At 46.3% G+C, this 15,000-nt stretch overlaps 1 protein-coding gene across 1 annotated transcript in view; it reads right to left on the bottom strand.

Annotated features, from left to right (window-relative positions):
* ift172 (intraflagellar transport 172) overlaps window positions 1-15,000 on the bottom strand; it is a 64,839-nt gene that overhangs the window by 23,322 nt on the left and 26,517 nt on the right. The window contains exons 21-29 of the mRNA XM_042096136.1: window positions 14,764-14,841; window positions 13,483-13,731; window positions 11,365-11,443; window positions 10,139-10,259; window positions 6,800-6,944; window positions 5,381-5,470; window positions 4,305-4,402; window positions 2,394-2,529; window positions 285-401 (exon numbers count right to left, since the gene is read on the bottom strand). Coding sequence (XP_041952070.1) covers window positions 285-401; window positions 2,394-2,529; window positions 4,305-4,402; window positions 5,381-5,470; window positions 6,800-6,944; window positions 10,139-10,259; window positions 11,365-11,443; window positions 13,483-13,731; window positions 14,764-14,841 — 1,113 coding nt within the window. The remainder of the gene's footprint in view (window positions 1-284; window positions 402-2,393; window positions 2,530-4,304; window positions 4,403-5,380; window positions 5,471-6,799; window positions 6,945-10,138; window positions 10,260-11,364; window positions 11,444-13,482; window positions 13,732-14,763; window positions 14,842-15,000) is intronic.

Below are 15,000 nucleotides of genomic sequence, written 5' to 3'. Positions count from 1 at the left end.
ACCCTTGCAGTAAGGAAATTGCTGAATACTGCATAGTTTACCTTTAAAAGCATAATTAGGACGGAAGCGCCATTTTTTTAAGATGTCAAATGGCCTTTTGAATGGGATTGCTAGGAGCACTACTATTTTGTTGCAATCACACTATGATCGCATCAAAATCACTATTTGTAAAACACTAAGAAGGCTTGACACAACATGAAACTTTGCTCGAAGTATCACCAGCGTTTCTCAAGCACACAGGTACACACACACACTCTCTCTCTCATAGATACACACACACTTACCCTGTAGGCTTCCTCCCACATGTCGTGACCTCTATACATGTGGACCGCTCCCTTCCACTCCTGACCCTCTAAGTAGTGGTACTCAGCCTCCTGTAGCCGATTCTCTGCCTCCAGCTCCTAAAGAATGCACACACACACGCACACGCACACGCACACACACACACAGGCACACGCACACACACACACACACACACACACGCACACGCACACGCACGTGCACACGCACACGCACACGCACACACACATAATTACATATTAGTAGATAAAAACACACACAAAGCCTCTTAAATACAAATCACACACACAAGCCCATTTAATTAGTTTTCCACGGTCATATGTGAAGGGCTTTAGAAGATGTTGACACTGAGGTTACGCTTTCAGTACAACCTGTTTTGTTTGTCTGGCTGTGTGCAGGATGACACAAAAACTACTGTACCGATTTTTTTACCAAACGTTAAGAACGGAGAGGGAAAGGTGTCACATAGGTCAAGACCAACCTTTTTCGGAGAAGAGGGATTCACCAAAAAATCCACAAATTTTGTTTCACTTCTCCTAAAGTTGTCCGAAATGGCATAAAGCATCTGACCTTGGTGGAGAGATCTGCGCTCTCTGAATCTAGATCACCTTCAGTTTTGTAATATTTCATTTACACTCTGAAGGACAGCTATTTCTTGTCTTGCCAGGGGTAATCGAATAAGACCCAAGATGGAGTTCAGCCCTCACTGTGCTTTCACTGCACTTTAAGTGCATTTGGAGTTAGGACATGCTAACACTAGGGTGCTGTTTTAACACTGACTAGACAGCTCTCTACTTGATATCCGTTATTGAGAGGGCTCAAGGGGATAAATTCTAATCCTGTGCACAACTATCATACAAATGCAATGCAAATGCACTGAATTTCAACCAAAATATACTGTATATGTAGCCTGACGTAGTCATACTCAATTCTAGTCAGAATATGAGTCTGATACTGCTCCATTGGGACGTAATTATGGGGCGTGTTTCAACCGATACAGGGGGGGAATGTCTCTGCACTCAATTGGATAGACCTAACCAATCAGAGCAACAAAATAGCTTACCGTGAGGTGTAGGAAGAAAACACACGAACCATCCTTCTTCTCCTATATCCCCTTCGTTTTTAAAAATAATTCAGTTAAACAGTGATATGCTACAAACATGTTAAACAGCTGGGAAAGGCTGGCAAATCCCTCGAACAGGTGGTCAATAAGAGATTTCAAACGAACGAGGGAACATGTCGCAATGCAACAGCGCTGTTTTCCCTTGATGAAAGTGAAACCACGAGTTTTCCCACATCTCAACTTTGGCCAAAGTTTTCAGAAATAATCGTTTTCAGTGATACAACCTCATTAAATAATATGAATTTTCAATATGGGGTCTTAAAAGCCATATCCTTCTAGCCACAGCGTTTTTGTTTCAAACATAAGCCTAATCTAAGCGTGCTCAGATGACGTGATAGACCAGGCGCTGTTGCTCACCTGTCCGTCATCGTAAAGCCTGATTTTATTGGTCCGCCTGATATAGGGCAAGCATACTTCCACCACAATGAAGCAATGCCAGACCGAACTTCCCGACCTCAGTTGTGGGCGGGACTAAGTTCTGAATGGCACCCAGGCTACTGTATGTTAAATTAAAGCTGCAGTTGGGAAGATTTTTTTGATCATATTCACTGAAACCGACACTATGCTCCGACAGAACAACATAAATCAGCCGGTTTTAGAAAAAAACCCGCACTTCCACCTCCACCTAGAGCCTATTACTTGTTTTGAAAAAATCCACAACTCCCGGTTCAATCAGAGCAGGGCTGTGTGAGATCTGACTGTCAATCACTGTCTGGTGCAGTCTGGTGCGCACTGACGAGCACAAACTCGATTAGAGGGTGCTCGGTGGTAGTTGGGGAGGGGCATGAGAGTTGTAAACATTCAAAATTTTAGCTAAGTCCCCTCAATCTATCAGACTTGCCAACTGCAGCTTTAAGGATAACACAAGATGCTTTCTTAAGCCACTCTTAAGCAGGGTCTTGTGCCGCAGTGATTTAGAGGCAACGTTGGCTAGGTGGGCAGGGCATGGGTGGACAGATGGACAGGTCACCTTGGCCAGGTGGACATGCGTCTCCTGCAGCAAGTCCGAGTGGTGGCGGGCCACCAGGCGGATCATGTCGTCGTACATCTTGTTCTTCTTGTACATGGTGATGGCCAAGTCAGGCTGATCCACGGTGGAGAAGAGCCTGCAGAAGGGTACGAGAGTGGAGGTGAACTGCCAAAGCCTTCACTAAATGATCTTTGCTACATCGATTTACCATCCAGAGTTCTCGCGAAACCACAATTTGAATTGTTTTTGTGAGACACTCTGGCAATGAATAATGATGCACGTTACTTTTACCCCTTGCATCACAAGGAACCAATCACCAATCACAATCTGCAACAAATCAGTCAATAAACATTGGTCGTAGTGTTATCCAATTGCGTCGAAGTCCGGAATCAGTCAGTAAACATTGGTCGTAGGGTTTTTCATTATTCGTGGCCAGACCCTCTTTCTAGATTACCATGGTCTGGATTTCCTAGGCTAATCAAAGAATGCAATGCTACTAACTGAATGTCAGATATAGAGGCAAAATCACTAAACACCAGTCTGCACAAGAGTATACTCTTAAGGCGAAAAAAAGTCCTTAAAAAGTAAAGTCCTCAAGAAGTTTAAAAAAGAACTTGGACTGAGATTGAGTCACTGACTGAATTGAACTCTCACAGCGTAAAAAAGGCATATTTTTGATTGCCTTCATTAAGTATAAGCCTGTCAAAAATGTTGGAGGTATTAAACCCTGCTATCAAATGATACAGACCATTTTTTTTATTTCACTAAGGTGTTGACTTTCTTCAAAAAAACACATTGCATAGACTTCAAAAAGGTTTGCTTCAAGCGTTAAATGTAAGCAGCCTTTCTAAGAAGCCCAGATAATGCACTGATACTGAAAATCACTGGCATTCTATTTGCTGCTGCTGCCACCATGAATTCAAAACAAGCCTAAACTGGTTTTGAGAAAGATAAGCAAAAATAAAGTATTCTGCTTTTTTTCTGCAGTGAACAGAAATCAACATGAAACAAGTCCCCAGAAAAACAGTTACTGAGTGAAATATTATTAGCCACCATGGCTCAGATATATAAGCTCCAGAAAGGCACACCCTACACCCCAGACATCTTGCAAATATCAAAATAGCTCTATATATAAATAAAAATAAAATATAAATAAATCAAAATAGCTCTATATATAAATAAGAGGCTTGGCCCTCAAGCTGTGAACCATGGTAATGATTGGATTCTTGGGTTAGATTTATTCGCAATATAAGCACCAGCTGCCCGATCAAAGTCCAATTTGCTAGCGACTCACAATGGCGGCATGACATTTGTTTGGCGATTAGTTGCAGCAGGAGCCCTTGATCGTGGCGCACGGTGCGGCGCGGTGACATGGTCGGTGTGTGTGAGTGTTGTGACTAAACTATAAATCACATCCCTAAGCGACCCGCCAGTCTTGTGTCGCAACACTTCTGCCTTCAACAGCGATAAAAAAATCCATTATTAATTTCACCCAGCCTGAGTGCTGATCAATACCACTGAAAACAGGAAGACGCAGGGAGAGAGAGAGAGAGAGAAAGAGAGAAAGAGAGAGGGTGAGAGAGAGAGAGAGAGGGAGGGGGGGGGTGAGAAGAGAGAGAAAAAAAAGTGGGCGGAGAGTTTTGAAGAGTTAGGAGAGTTTTGAAGTGATGTAAGAAGTGAAACTGTATCATCTTGCAAAGGAAGGAGAAAGGTGGAAAACAGACAGCGAGGGAAGGAAATAAAACATGGCTGGATGGAAAAAAGCAAGAAAAAATATAAGGTAAAAAAGACAAAGTTGGGCGTGCGTGCGTGCATGTGTGTGTCAGTGTGTGTGTGTGTGTGTGTGTGTGTGTGTGTGTGTGTGTGTGTATGTGTGTGTGTGTGTGTGTGTGTGTGAGACAGGAACTTTACCTCTCTGCTTCCTTGTACTTGCCCTCTGTCTCCAGCTCCTTTGCCCTGCTCACATACAGATCCGACACCTCCTGTGGGGTCATACACTTCACCGCCAGCTAGAGGAGGAACAGAGAGAGAGAAAGACAGAGAGAGGAAGAGTGAGAGAGAGAGAGAGAGAGAGAGAGAGAGACCGAGAGAGGAAGAGAGAGCGAGGGTGAGAGAGAGAGAGAGAGAGACAGAGAGAGGAAGAGAGAGAGAGAGAGAGAGAGAGAGAGAAAGAGAGGAAGAGAGAGAGAGAGAGACAGGGGGAAGAGAAAAAAAAGGAAAGGAGAAGTGAAGACAGCAGAAAGATGAGGAGAGAGAGTGACCGATTTGGAGACATGGAGAGAGTGTGGACGGACGTGGACGGATAGGGCGTACAACGTGTTTTGGGAACCGTTAACCTCCAGCTCCGGCCTCAACCCTCTCCACCTCCGCTGAGGAAGCCCACTGAGAGGCCGGGGCGCTGTCTGTCCAGCGCTCCATTAGGCCCAGAGCCAAAGCCCTGTGTGCCCCGCATGTAAAGCCATGCCCTGGGTTTGACCCCTTCTTAACCAGCGCTCTCTTCTACTGGAACAGGGATCACACTCTCTCTGGACTAAGTTTGAAATCAAGGACATCCAGGACATCTGAAAGTGTTTTTGTTTTTTGCCTTTGGTTGTTTTGCCCATGGTGGCGTGTGTTTCTCCTTGCCTAGAACTAGATAAAGTCTAGGTACAGTCTACCACAATTACTGTGATGTCAGTAAGTTTCAATTTCTATAGATCTACACTGAAAACACAAAATACAAGGAAAACATGTTAAGAGTCCTTGCCATATTTTAAGAACGGCAATAAATGAAAATGTAATCCATCTATGTGCTCAACTCAAATTTTCTGCATAAATTAATATCTTTCCTTATCTGCAGGGTAAATTTGCTACAACACCACGTTGCGTTCATACATGCTAATGAAGTAGTATGAAGTAGTGTGATGAGTTGTGAGGGTTTGTGTTTGCAGGCGTTCTGACCCGTGATGACCAGAGCCCGTCTTCACAACGGAGACGGCTCCTCTCACCTTGTGAGCCTCCTCCCAGCGCCCTGCCTGAGTGTACATGTCGATGGCCGCCTTGATCTGATCCCCTTTGACAAACAGACGCTCGGCAACCTGGAGAGCAAGGAAACACCAGGACATCCGTTAGACATCAGTTTTTTTTTATGAATATAATATACACAGACGATGTGAATACAAAGGTGAAGGACAACACTTTAGTATGTAAAAAAAAAATATAGGTGTGTGTGTGTGTGTGTGTATGTCTGAGACGGAGACAGAGAGTGTGCCGGTTCTTTTCGTTTTGTATCTGCAGTCATGTGCCAGCTGGTGAGTTGCGTCCCTGCTGAGTCGCCAGATTGGGCAAAAGCTGGGGCTCATACATCATCCGAAGCAGACACACTGCTCCTGGATCAGTTTTTCACCCGTTTACGTCTAATAAATACCAGTCTAACAGTCAAAGAAAACCTGATCAAACTGCAACTCTGCTCCACTATGAGGAATTAGGCCACTTCTTGTGGCAACATTACCCAGATTTATTGCCAAGATGCATCCTTCTGTGTCAGAGTAAAATCCTAGTTTTAAGCAGTTCTGTGCTTACCACGAACAAAGCTCTTCCTTAACACTTCCTTGGCAACCACATGTATTTACATTGATTTACTCCGCAGACACCCTCATCCAGCGCGACTAAACAAGCGAGACCGATCAAAACCCCCCAGGGCACCGGGCTGCCACAGGAGCCGATACTGCTGCTTTGCCATACTGCCCATAGGTTCTGGCCCCGATCTGGCTCCGATCTGGCCCTGTTCCGGCGGTCAGGCCAGATCCAGCCAACTGTGCGTTTGTGTTTGAACTCATCTTGATTATTACAGGGGACAGTGCATAAGCTGACACTGTACTCTTGTACAGGGAGCATCGTACTGGACTACTTGCTAATAATGCTTTTCCTCAGTTTACAAGAGTAAATGAGTGTGTCTCTGTGTGTGTGTGGGCGTGTGCTGACCTGCTTGTTGGGCTGTGGATGTAAGAGACTTCATCCTACGTTCTGCGTGAGAGGTAGTGTGTGTGTATGTAAGATGCAAATGTGCCCACAGGCTAACATTACATTATTGCTTGAATATGTGCTGTACAATACATTCAATATCCTTGACCATCTGCGCTTGTGTGAACTTACAGCTGTGTGTGTGTGAGAGTGAGTGTGTGTGTGTGGGAGCGCATCTAAATCATCCCTACTTCTGTATATGTACACGACAGGTGTGTGTGTTTATCGTATGTGTATGTGTATGTGTGTGTGTGTGTGTGTGTGTGTGTGTGTGCATTTAAATCATTCCTGCCTCTCTATATGAACAGGTGTGTGTGTTTACAGTATGTGTATGTGTTTAAATCATCCCTGCCTCTGTATGTGTACCGGTGTGTGTGTGTGTGTGTGTGTGTGTGTGTACAGACCTCGTACTCCTGTATGGAGGCATAGTGCTGGGCGATGCGCTGGTAGTATGTGCCTGCTCCGTGCTGTTCCTGCAGCTCCAGGATGTGCACGGCCTTCTTCCACTGCCGCGCACCTATTGCCGCCTCGATGGCCTTCTCCGAGCAGCTACACACACGCACACATGCACACACGCACGCACGCACACACGCACGCACACACACACGCACACACGCACGCACACAAACACACACACACACACACACACACACACACACACACACACAGATGTGTATCAAGAGTACAGTACAAGTACAAAGCTGATAGCTTTACTGTGAATACAAACCTCAACTACTTTGAGTTGGCAAGCTGTATGTTATGACATTCCATTCAGGTGAAACAACAAATTACTATAATGTTAATATTTTAGTAATTCTCAGAGTGGTTTAATCCTTCACTGAAGGAGAGAAAGAGAACAAGAAAGAAAGAAAGAAAGAAAGAAAGAAAGAAAGAAAAAAGAAAGAGAGAGAGAAAAAGAGAGAGAAAAGTCTTCATTGCCTTCAACGCCTGTTTGATTACTCACTCCCCAGGCTCTTCTGCCTGCCCCTCTTCTCTTCTCTTCCCTTCTCTCCTCTCTCCCATCCCTCCATCTTTCTCATCCTCTTTATTCTAGCACCAATCCCTTATAGTGCCTTGACTGGCCATCACTTTCTCACAATCTCAGCCACTCTCTCACTTTCTCTTCAAGCACTGTTGCTTCAATCACCCATTTTTTCCCAAAACCACCAAATGCAAACAATCTGGGAAAGAAAGAGAGAAAAGATAGAGCAAGTGTGTGAGAGAGAGAGAGAAAGAAAGAATGAAAGAAAGAGAGAGAGAGAGAGAGATGTGAGAACAAAGAGTGAGTGGACAGAAAAGTCATTACGAAAAGAGAGTCTGTTTAAGTCTGCAGCATCAGAGCCTGCCCAGCATGGATGGAATGCCCATCCTGATGACCACAGGGATGGGTGGGGCAGAGAGAGAGAGAGACAGAGAGAGAGAGAGAGAGAGAGAGAGAGAGAGAATGAGTGTGTGAGGGATCAGGGGAGAGAGTGGAGTCGGGAGGGGTTTATAACACCCAGGGAACGCCTGGGGGTGATGGGAGCTTGTGTTAAACGTGCGTTACTTCACTCCCAGAGAGAGGAAGAGAGGTAGAGGGAGGGATAGAGAGAAACCAACATAAGGAGAGAGAAAGAAAGGATGAAGAATGAGGATGAAGAAAACATTTGTCTGTGTGTGTGCGACGCGTGCGCGCGTGTATGTGTGTGTGTGTGTGTGTGTGTGTGTGTGTGTGTGTGTGTGTGCGTGTGTGTGCGTGTGTGTGTGTGTGCGTGTGTGTGTGTGTGCGTGTGTGTGTGTATGCCTACGTGCAACAAATTAGCAACATATTGGTAGTAGCAGGATCATGACGTTTCAGCAGTCTTTGTCCCTGAATTTCATCCATGGCTGTGAAACAGGTGAAATTGGCTGGATTCGAGCCATTATTGTTTTGCTTTTTTGCTTTTTATAATAGGCCGCTTTGGGGGTTTTCCATCAATTCTTCATCTGTCAGACTTAGCAGTGTATGCTTCTTTTTGTCACACTCCCTTTGAAAGATGTCACTATTGCGATGCTTTCGTCCAACACTGAATTCCTTTCATGATTTGAACACAAAAATGGCCTCGTCCTCACTCCAGAAGTGCAAACTTTTAACCGTGCATTTCGCCATGTTGTCAAGTTGTCAGAACAACGAACCAAGCTAACAAATTTCCTTGCATGAACATCACTGACATAAATCAATATTCGAAAGGGGCATTTTCCAACGAATGTGTTTACATGCCCCAATAGTCGTTTAATACAGGCATATGCCAGAGGCCTTATTCAGGTTTTTAGTGATCGAAAAAGGATCTTAATCAGGCTACGGAAATTGGGTTAAGGGGTTTGCATGACTCAATTCACAATCGGAAAATTGTCATTATTTTGTTTAAAATAGGAATATGGTGTGCATGTAAACACAGTCAGTGAGAGAGAGCGAGAGAGCAAGAAAAAGAACGCCCGAGAGAGAGAGAGAGAGAGAGAGAGAGAGGAAGACGAGAGAGGGAAAGTGCTGATAAGGGCTTCATTATCAGCGTGAGAGAGCGGGCCGTCCGTTATCTAAAGCCGAGTGCCCAGAGGAAGCCCAGGCATCCATCGCTCCTAATGAACTCTCACCACCTCCGTCTGATCACTCACTCACTCACTCACTCCGACCCAGAGCCGCTGCTCTCTTCCTCTCCTCTTTCTTTCCTCTATCGCTCCAATTCTCTCTATCCTGGCGCTCCCCATCGTCCCTCACAGTGTTTCAGCTGTCCCTCGTTTTTTTTCTCACGGTCGCACACACACACCCTCCATCTTCTGTGCTGTGTGGCCTTTTATATCCACCCTCTCTTTGTTTCGTTGTCGCTTGTGTGTGTGTGGGGGTTTTTTTTGACCCGTCCTCTGGACTCCCTGCGGTCTCCATGCCCAGTTCTTCTTCATCCTCCCTGCTCCTTTGTGTGAGTTCCACTCACCCCATTCATTCATCCATTCCACCGCTAGTGTTAGCGTTTGCAGAGCACGCACACACACACACATGCACACACACACACACACACACACACACACACACACACACACGCACACACGCACACACGCACACACACACACCTCTTCCATTCTCTGGTCAGACTCACTCGTCACCTCTGCCTCCCTCCATCAGCTGTAAAAGCCCTCTCGTCATTGCAAGTCACCTTGTGCACCCAACACTGATTCAGTGTGGAGCAGATGTCCAGGGCTGCACTGTCCATTGGCCTCCTCCACTGCCCTCTACAGGAGTCATCACCCTGCTCCACACCTTTCCATCGACCATGCACTTTCTCTCTAATAAGCCTCTCTCTCTCTGTCTCTCTGTCTCTCTCTCTCTCTCTCCGTCTCTCTCTCTCTCTCTCTATGTGGCCTGTGCATGGTTTCACTATTAGTTCCTCAAACGTCTTTTCATTTCCTTCTGACTTCTATCTCTTCCTATCTCTCTCTCTCTCTTGTCTCTGTGTCCCTCTGTATCTGTCTCAGCTTCTCTAACCCGGAGTCTCACTTGGCTTCATTTCTCTTCTCTCTCTCTCTCTCTCTCTCTCTCTCTCTCTCTCTCCCCATCAGCCTTATCTGCTTTGGGCTTTGATTTTAAACTTCCATTCTTTCTGGGTCTGTTCGGCTTGGTCACTAACCTTCTCTTTTCATCAATTGCTTTCCCTATCTCTCCTCTCCATCTCCCTCTTTCTCTTTCTCGCTCTAGCACTCTATCTTTTGTTTCAGAAGCTGTGGTCACTCACCCGGACTCGATGTAGTGGTTGATGGCGGCATCCATCTGCTTCTGCTGGACCAGGTAGTCGCCCCAGGACTCCTCCAGCTTCACCACGTCCGCCGGGAAGGCCACGCGTGCCAGCTCCACCGCTGCAGCACGGAAACACAGACACACACACACACACGGACACGGAGACACACACACACACATACACACACCATCAGTGGAGAGCCCAAAGTGTACTAAGGTTAAGGCATGTCGTATTAGATGAGGAAGGACCGGTGGTTTTAATCTATTTCACATCCTCACAACATCTTGTCAACCCCTGCACCAATCACATTCCAAAAATAATGGTGGAGGTTAACTCATTGAATGCCAAGCTGTTTTCGGAAGCTTTGTCCTAGAGTGCCAGCAATCTAGACCATTGTTGATGATTTTTGTACAGCCACAGCATATTCTGTGTTATAGCTATGAACACATACAATGGCTCGTTTGAAAGGTGAGACTTTGTGGGTGCAAACCGTCTATTTCTACACCCCTCTGTTCCTGAGAAATCCCAAGCTAAACAGTGGCTAGTTTTCATCAAAATCCCTGCGCGACTCGGCCTACCACCCACTCCGCCAGGCCCGGCTCGTGGTGGAGATGGAACTCCCTCCTCAGCACGGTGTTCAGTCACTCCTTGTAATTTTTTTTGACCTGTCGTGGTCAGAGTCATCTTGTCTTAGTAGAAAGGTGGACTCATCCAGCGTTGTCTGGCGAAAACGCACCTGCGTTGCCTGCAAAGTTTCTGGGAAGAGATCTAACGAGACCTGCCACCTAGTGATAAACCCACGAAAATAAATTACCTGATTTTGACCTGGCGTGCATGTCACTGATAGGCTAATCAGTGACTGATTCGAAACAAAGCGGCAACCATCAAAAGCCGAGTTAAGATCAAACGTCCAGATAAAATGTCCAGATCTTGCGTTTTCATGAGTTTTCGATCGTCATATATTTAATTTCCATTCATCACAGAGTTCCCAAAATCACATATAAGGTGTGTTAGAGTGTATAGTTTCGTAATATAAAAAAAAAGCTAAAAACGTAATATTACGTTTTTGGCACTCAACGCATGGGAAGGAAAAACGTAATATTACGTTTTTGGCACTCAATGAGTTAATAAGTGGCCATGAATACATTTAAAGTGTCTGCAGTGCAGTCTGTGACAGGTAGCATCGGTCAGCAGACCTGTCTTGTCCTGTCCTGTCCACTCACCCTTTCTGAAGGCGCTGCCTTTGCGGTAGCACTCCAAGGCCCTCTGGTTGTTCCGGATCCTTGCAAAGAGATCACCTGCCTGCAAAGTTGGAGAAACTTATCAGTGTTCATACTGAGACAGAGAGATGGAGAGAGAAAGAATAGACACAAAGCATGAAAGAGAGCGAGAGAGAGAGAGAGTGAAAGAGAAAAGAAGACAGAGGGAGATTGTCACTCCCCTCAGACCCCTCCTCGATTAAAAAAAGAAGACACCTTTCCCGACATCTGCTGCGGAGGTCCCACACTCCCAAGGCCTTGGGTAAGGTCTTAATTAAATAGGCAGCTCAGACAACAGAGGCCCATATAAACAAACACACACACACACACACACAGACACACACACACACACACAAACAAACAAACGCATAATGTACTCAAGACTCCGGCTTCTGCCTGTCTTTACCTTGGGCTGTCTTAATAATAACAATAACATCTGCCACATGTCCTTGCCAAACCAATAACAAGCCCGCCTCCTCTCCCTGTATGGTCGGGGTTTAGAGAACTCACTAAGAGCAGACTATAATGACTGGATCAACGACACGTTCACTCTGAATCTGATATCAATTTCCACATCAAAATGCTTAACTAGAACTACCCTAAAACGAGAGTGCAAACCTCCACCAAGACCAACATGTCCCATCTTGCAAAGTTAAAGAAAGTGGGAAAAAATCCACTTCAAAAGTTTTTTCTCTGACACACGCCCCCCCCCATCAAGCTTCATGAAAATGGGCCAGGTGGTATTGGCCTAATCCTTCAAACAGACAAACAGACAAACAGACAAACAAACAAACGGTAATGAAAACATAAGTTCCTTGGCGGACGTAATTATCTGTTGTTTGCAGTACACAGGAGGTTGACCATAGCCCACCGTCGTGACAACAACAGCGCGCTGACGTGACTGCTCGGAACGGATTACTGTGCCGCGATCGATACCAAAAATACAATCCTATCGATCTGTAGAATACATTCATGTTTTTTGCGCTTGGATGGATGACGCATTGAAAAGCCGGCCCCCCTTTCATCTCGGGGAGCCCAAGGGTTGCAGTCACGACTGCGGTGCCTCCAGCTTGGCCGGGCTATTACACAAACACAATTGGCAGGCCTGGTGGCTCTTGCTGACCGCTGGGAGGCTGAGTGCTACAAACGGATGAATGCAGAGGACACAGCATGACCCTGGGCACCGTCCCACTCAGCCAAAAGGACACGCAGTTGGTCACTGGCTTATCGAGGGGCGCCAATGTCACCTGCAGCCCCACCCTACCCCACACACACACACCCCAAGATGAAGACTGCACATTACTTGAGAAGGCACACTTGGAGGTAAAATGCAGACCTGCCCCCCATAATATTTCTATGGTCTTAAAGTATAGTGTAATGCACAATAAAATCTGGCATATTTGCTTGTTTACTGTCAATTTAACACACTAACCAAAACAATAAAAATAACATACCCTTCTTTTCTCTGACACCGTTAGCCTAGCTTAGTATAATTCACTGGAAGTGGGTTAGACCAGTTACCCTATCTTCTAAGTGAATTATGCTAAGCTAGGCTAACAGTCAGGGTGTCAGACTGGGTTATTGCACACATAGAGAAGAGAAGGGTGTACTGTAACTCTGGGTTAGACGGTAAATAAGATAATTTCCCAAAAAAGTTGCCGTGTTCCTTTATATATAACAGTTTCTTCAATCATCATTTAAAACACACTCTCCCAGTAATGAGAATAATCTGTGTGAGAATATTCGAATGAAAATGGGCTGACTGAAATTTGCTGCGCTGCATTGCCTCTAAGTGTCGCCAACTGACGATACACATTGGAAATGTGCGTACACCACACATATAGTGGTGTGGAGAAACCCGGGAGGAACAAACATTCTCTTGTTAATTTACTCTTGATACGTCCGACCGTGAGCGTGAAAGATGGCGTACACAAAGTTTTTGGTTTTTTGTACATGAGGCCCTGGCCACTCATCATCTCTGCAACGGTCCGACCCACTCACCGGACCTGCGTGAGAACATCTGAGTGACATGGCTCAGACTGAGAGGCCTGACAAGGTACCTGATCGTTTTTTGGAACCCACCCTCTCGTAGAACTCGCCCTTGATGAGGGCGGAGGCGATGCGGTTGATGACGTCGACGTTGGCCGCAAGCTCGTCGCGACTCATGGCCACTCGGGCGGCCTTGGCGGGCAGCCCTGCCTTCAGGTAGAGGTTGACGGCACCCATGTAGTCGCCCTCGCTCTCCTTGACCTCTCCCGCACGCTCATTCTGATTGGTCTCCATCAGCCAGGCATAGTAGCTGCGTCGCAGGTTGTCTAGCTCCGGGTGGCCCTGCAAAAGACACACACACACACACACACACACACAAGTTTGATGGAGCCCTGTGTTTGGGTTGGTTTGGTTGGTTAGGAAAACACAAAAGGCGTGCACATCCAACCAGAGATGAGGCTGGACACACATACAGGTCAACCACAAGCACTCTGCAGGGTTTGAGGCCTCCACCCTTTAGTGTGCGGACACTCTATGTCACCTGCCCGCGCACACAAGCGGCAACATTTTTAACTGACAAGCATTCGATAAACAATGTTTTTTTATTGAGTGGCGCTGACAAAACTCAAACTGAATAATAATGGGCGCGGTGGCGGCGGCAGAGTTGGCAGACACTGGTGTGTGGGGCTGTATTGAAAACAATGGAGTCTAATGTAACTGAATGTTGAAAGTGGAGTGCACAGCACTCATGTTGGCGCCTAGGAGCACAGGCCTTTAAAAGTCAGGCAAACTTCTGTGCCTGGAGTTATCAGAAAGGCTCAAAACCGTAATATATAACTATCTATTTTCAAATCTTACACAGCTCAGCCCACGCCTGAGTTTCCGCCACAGTGCCTGAGAATGTTGAAGTCCTAACACTCGGCACTCTTAAACACACTTGGTACTTTTTCGGCACCCAATTTTTCTCTCGCTTTGGATCCAACCACTAATCAACGAATCATTTGCTTCCCCCATATTCAAATCTAGATTTGCAGAAACACCAACTGGGCACGGTTGCATGTGTCCAACACCTGAACCACTGCCATCGGTGTCTCTGCAAGCGTCTCGTGCTTTGTTGCTGGGCCAAAGTGAGCGTTGTTCAGCTGGCAGTGCACGCTGCTGGTCAGTGCAGTTCAGTGTTCAGTGTCAGTGACTGAGAGGTCCCCTGCAGCTCTGCCTGTCCTTAGCTGTCACTGAAGAGTTTCTCAGCGATGGAGTCACTTTGGCCTCGGCCTCGGCAACCGCAAACACACACACACACACACACACACACACACACACACACACACACACACATACACACAGATATAGATATAGACACACAAACACGCGCACCTTGGCCTCGGCAACGGCGATGCAGTCGTCCCACATGTGGAGCTCCTGGTACATTTCCATCACCTCATCGATGGCGTTCTGCAGATGGGGGGGGGGGGGACACCGCAAACACACACACACACATACATACACGCACACAACACACGCACACACACATATACACGCAGGGTAAGGAGAGACAGCTGGGTAAGGGCACTGTGAACTACTTGTGTTCGCTCAGTTGTGACGGCGCCAATC

The sequence above is a fragment of the Alosa sapidissima genome, chromosome 6 (assembly GCF_018492685.1).
Source record: "Alosa sapidissima isolate fAloSap1 chromosome 6, fAloSap1.pri, whole genome shotgun sequence".
NCBI classification, from domain to species: domain Eukaryota; kingdom Metazoa; phylum Chordata; class Actinopteri; order Clupeiformes; family Clupeidae; genus Alosa; species Alosa sapidissima.
Note: the sequence above shows the minus strand (reverse complement) of the source record. Positions and strands in the feature narration are given on the sequence as shown.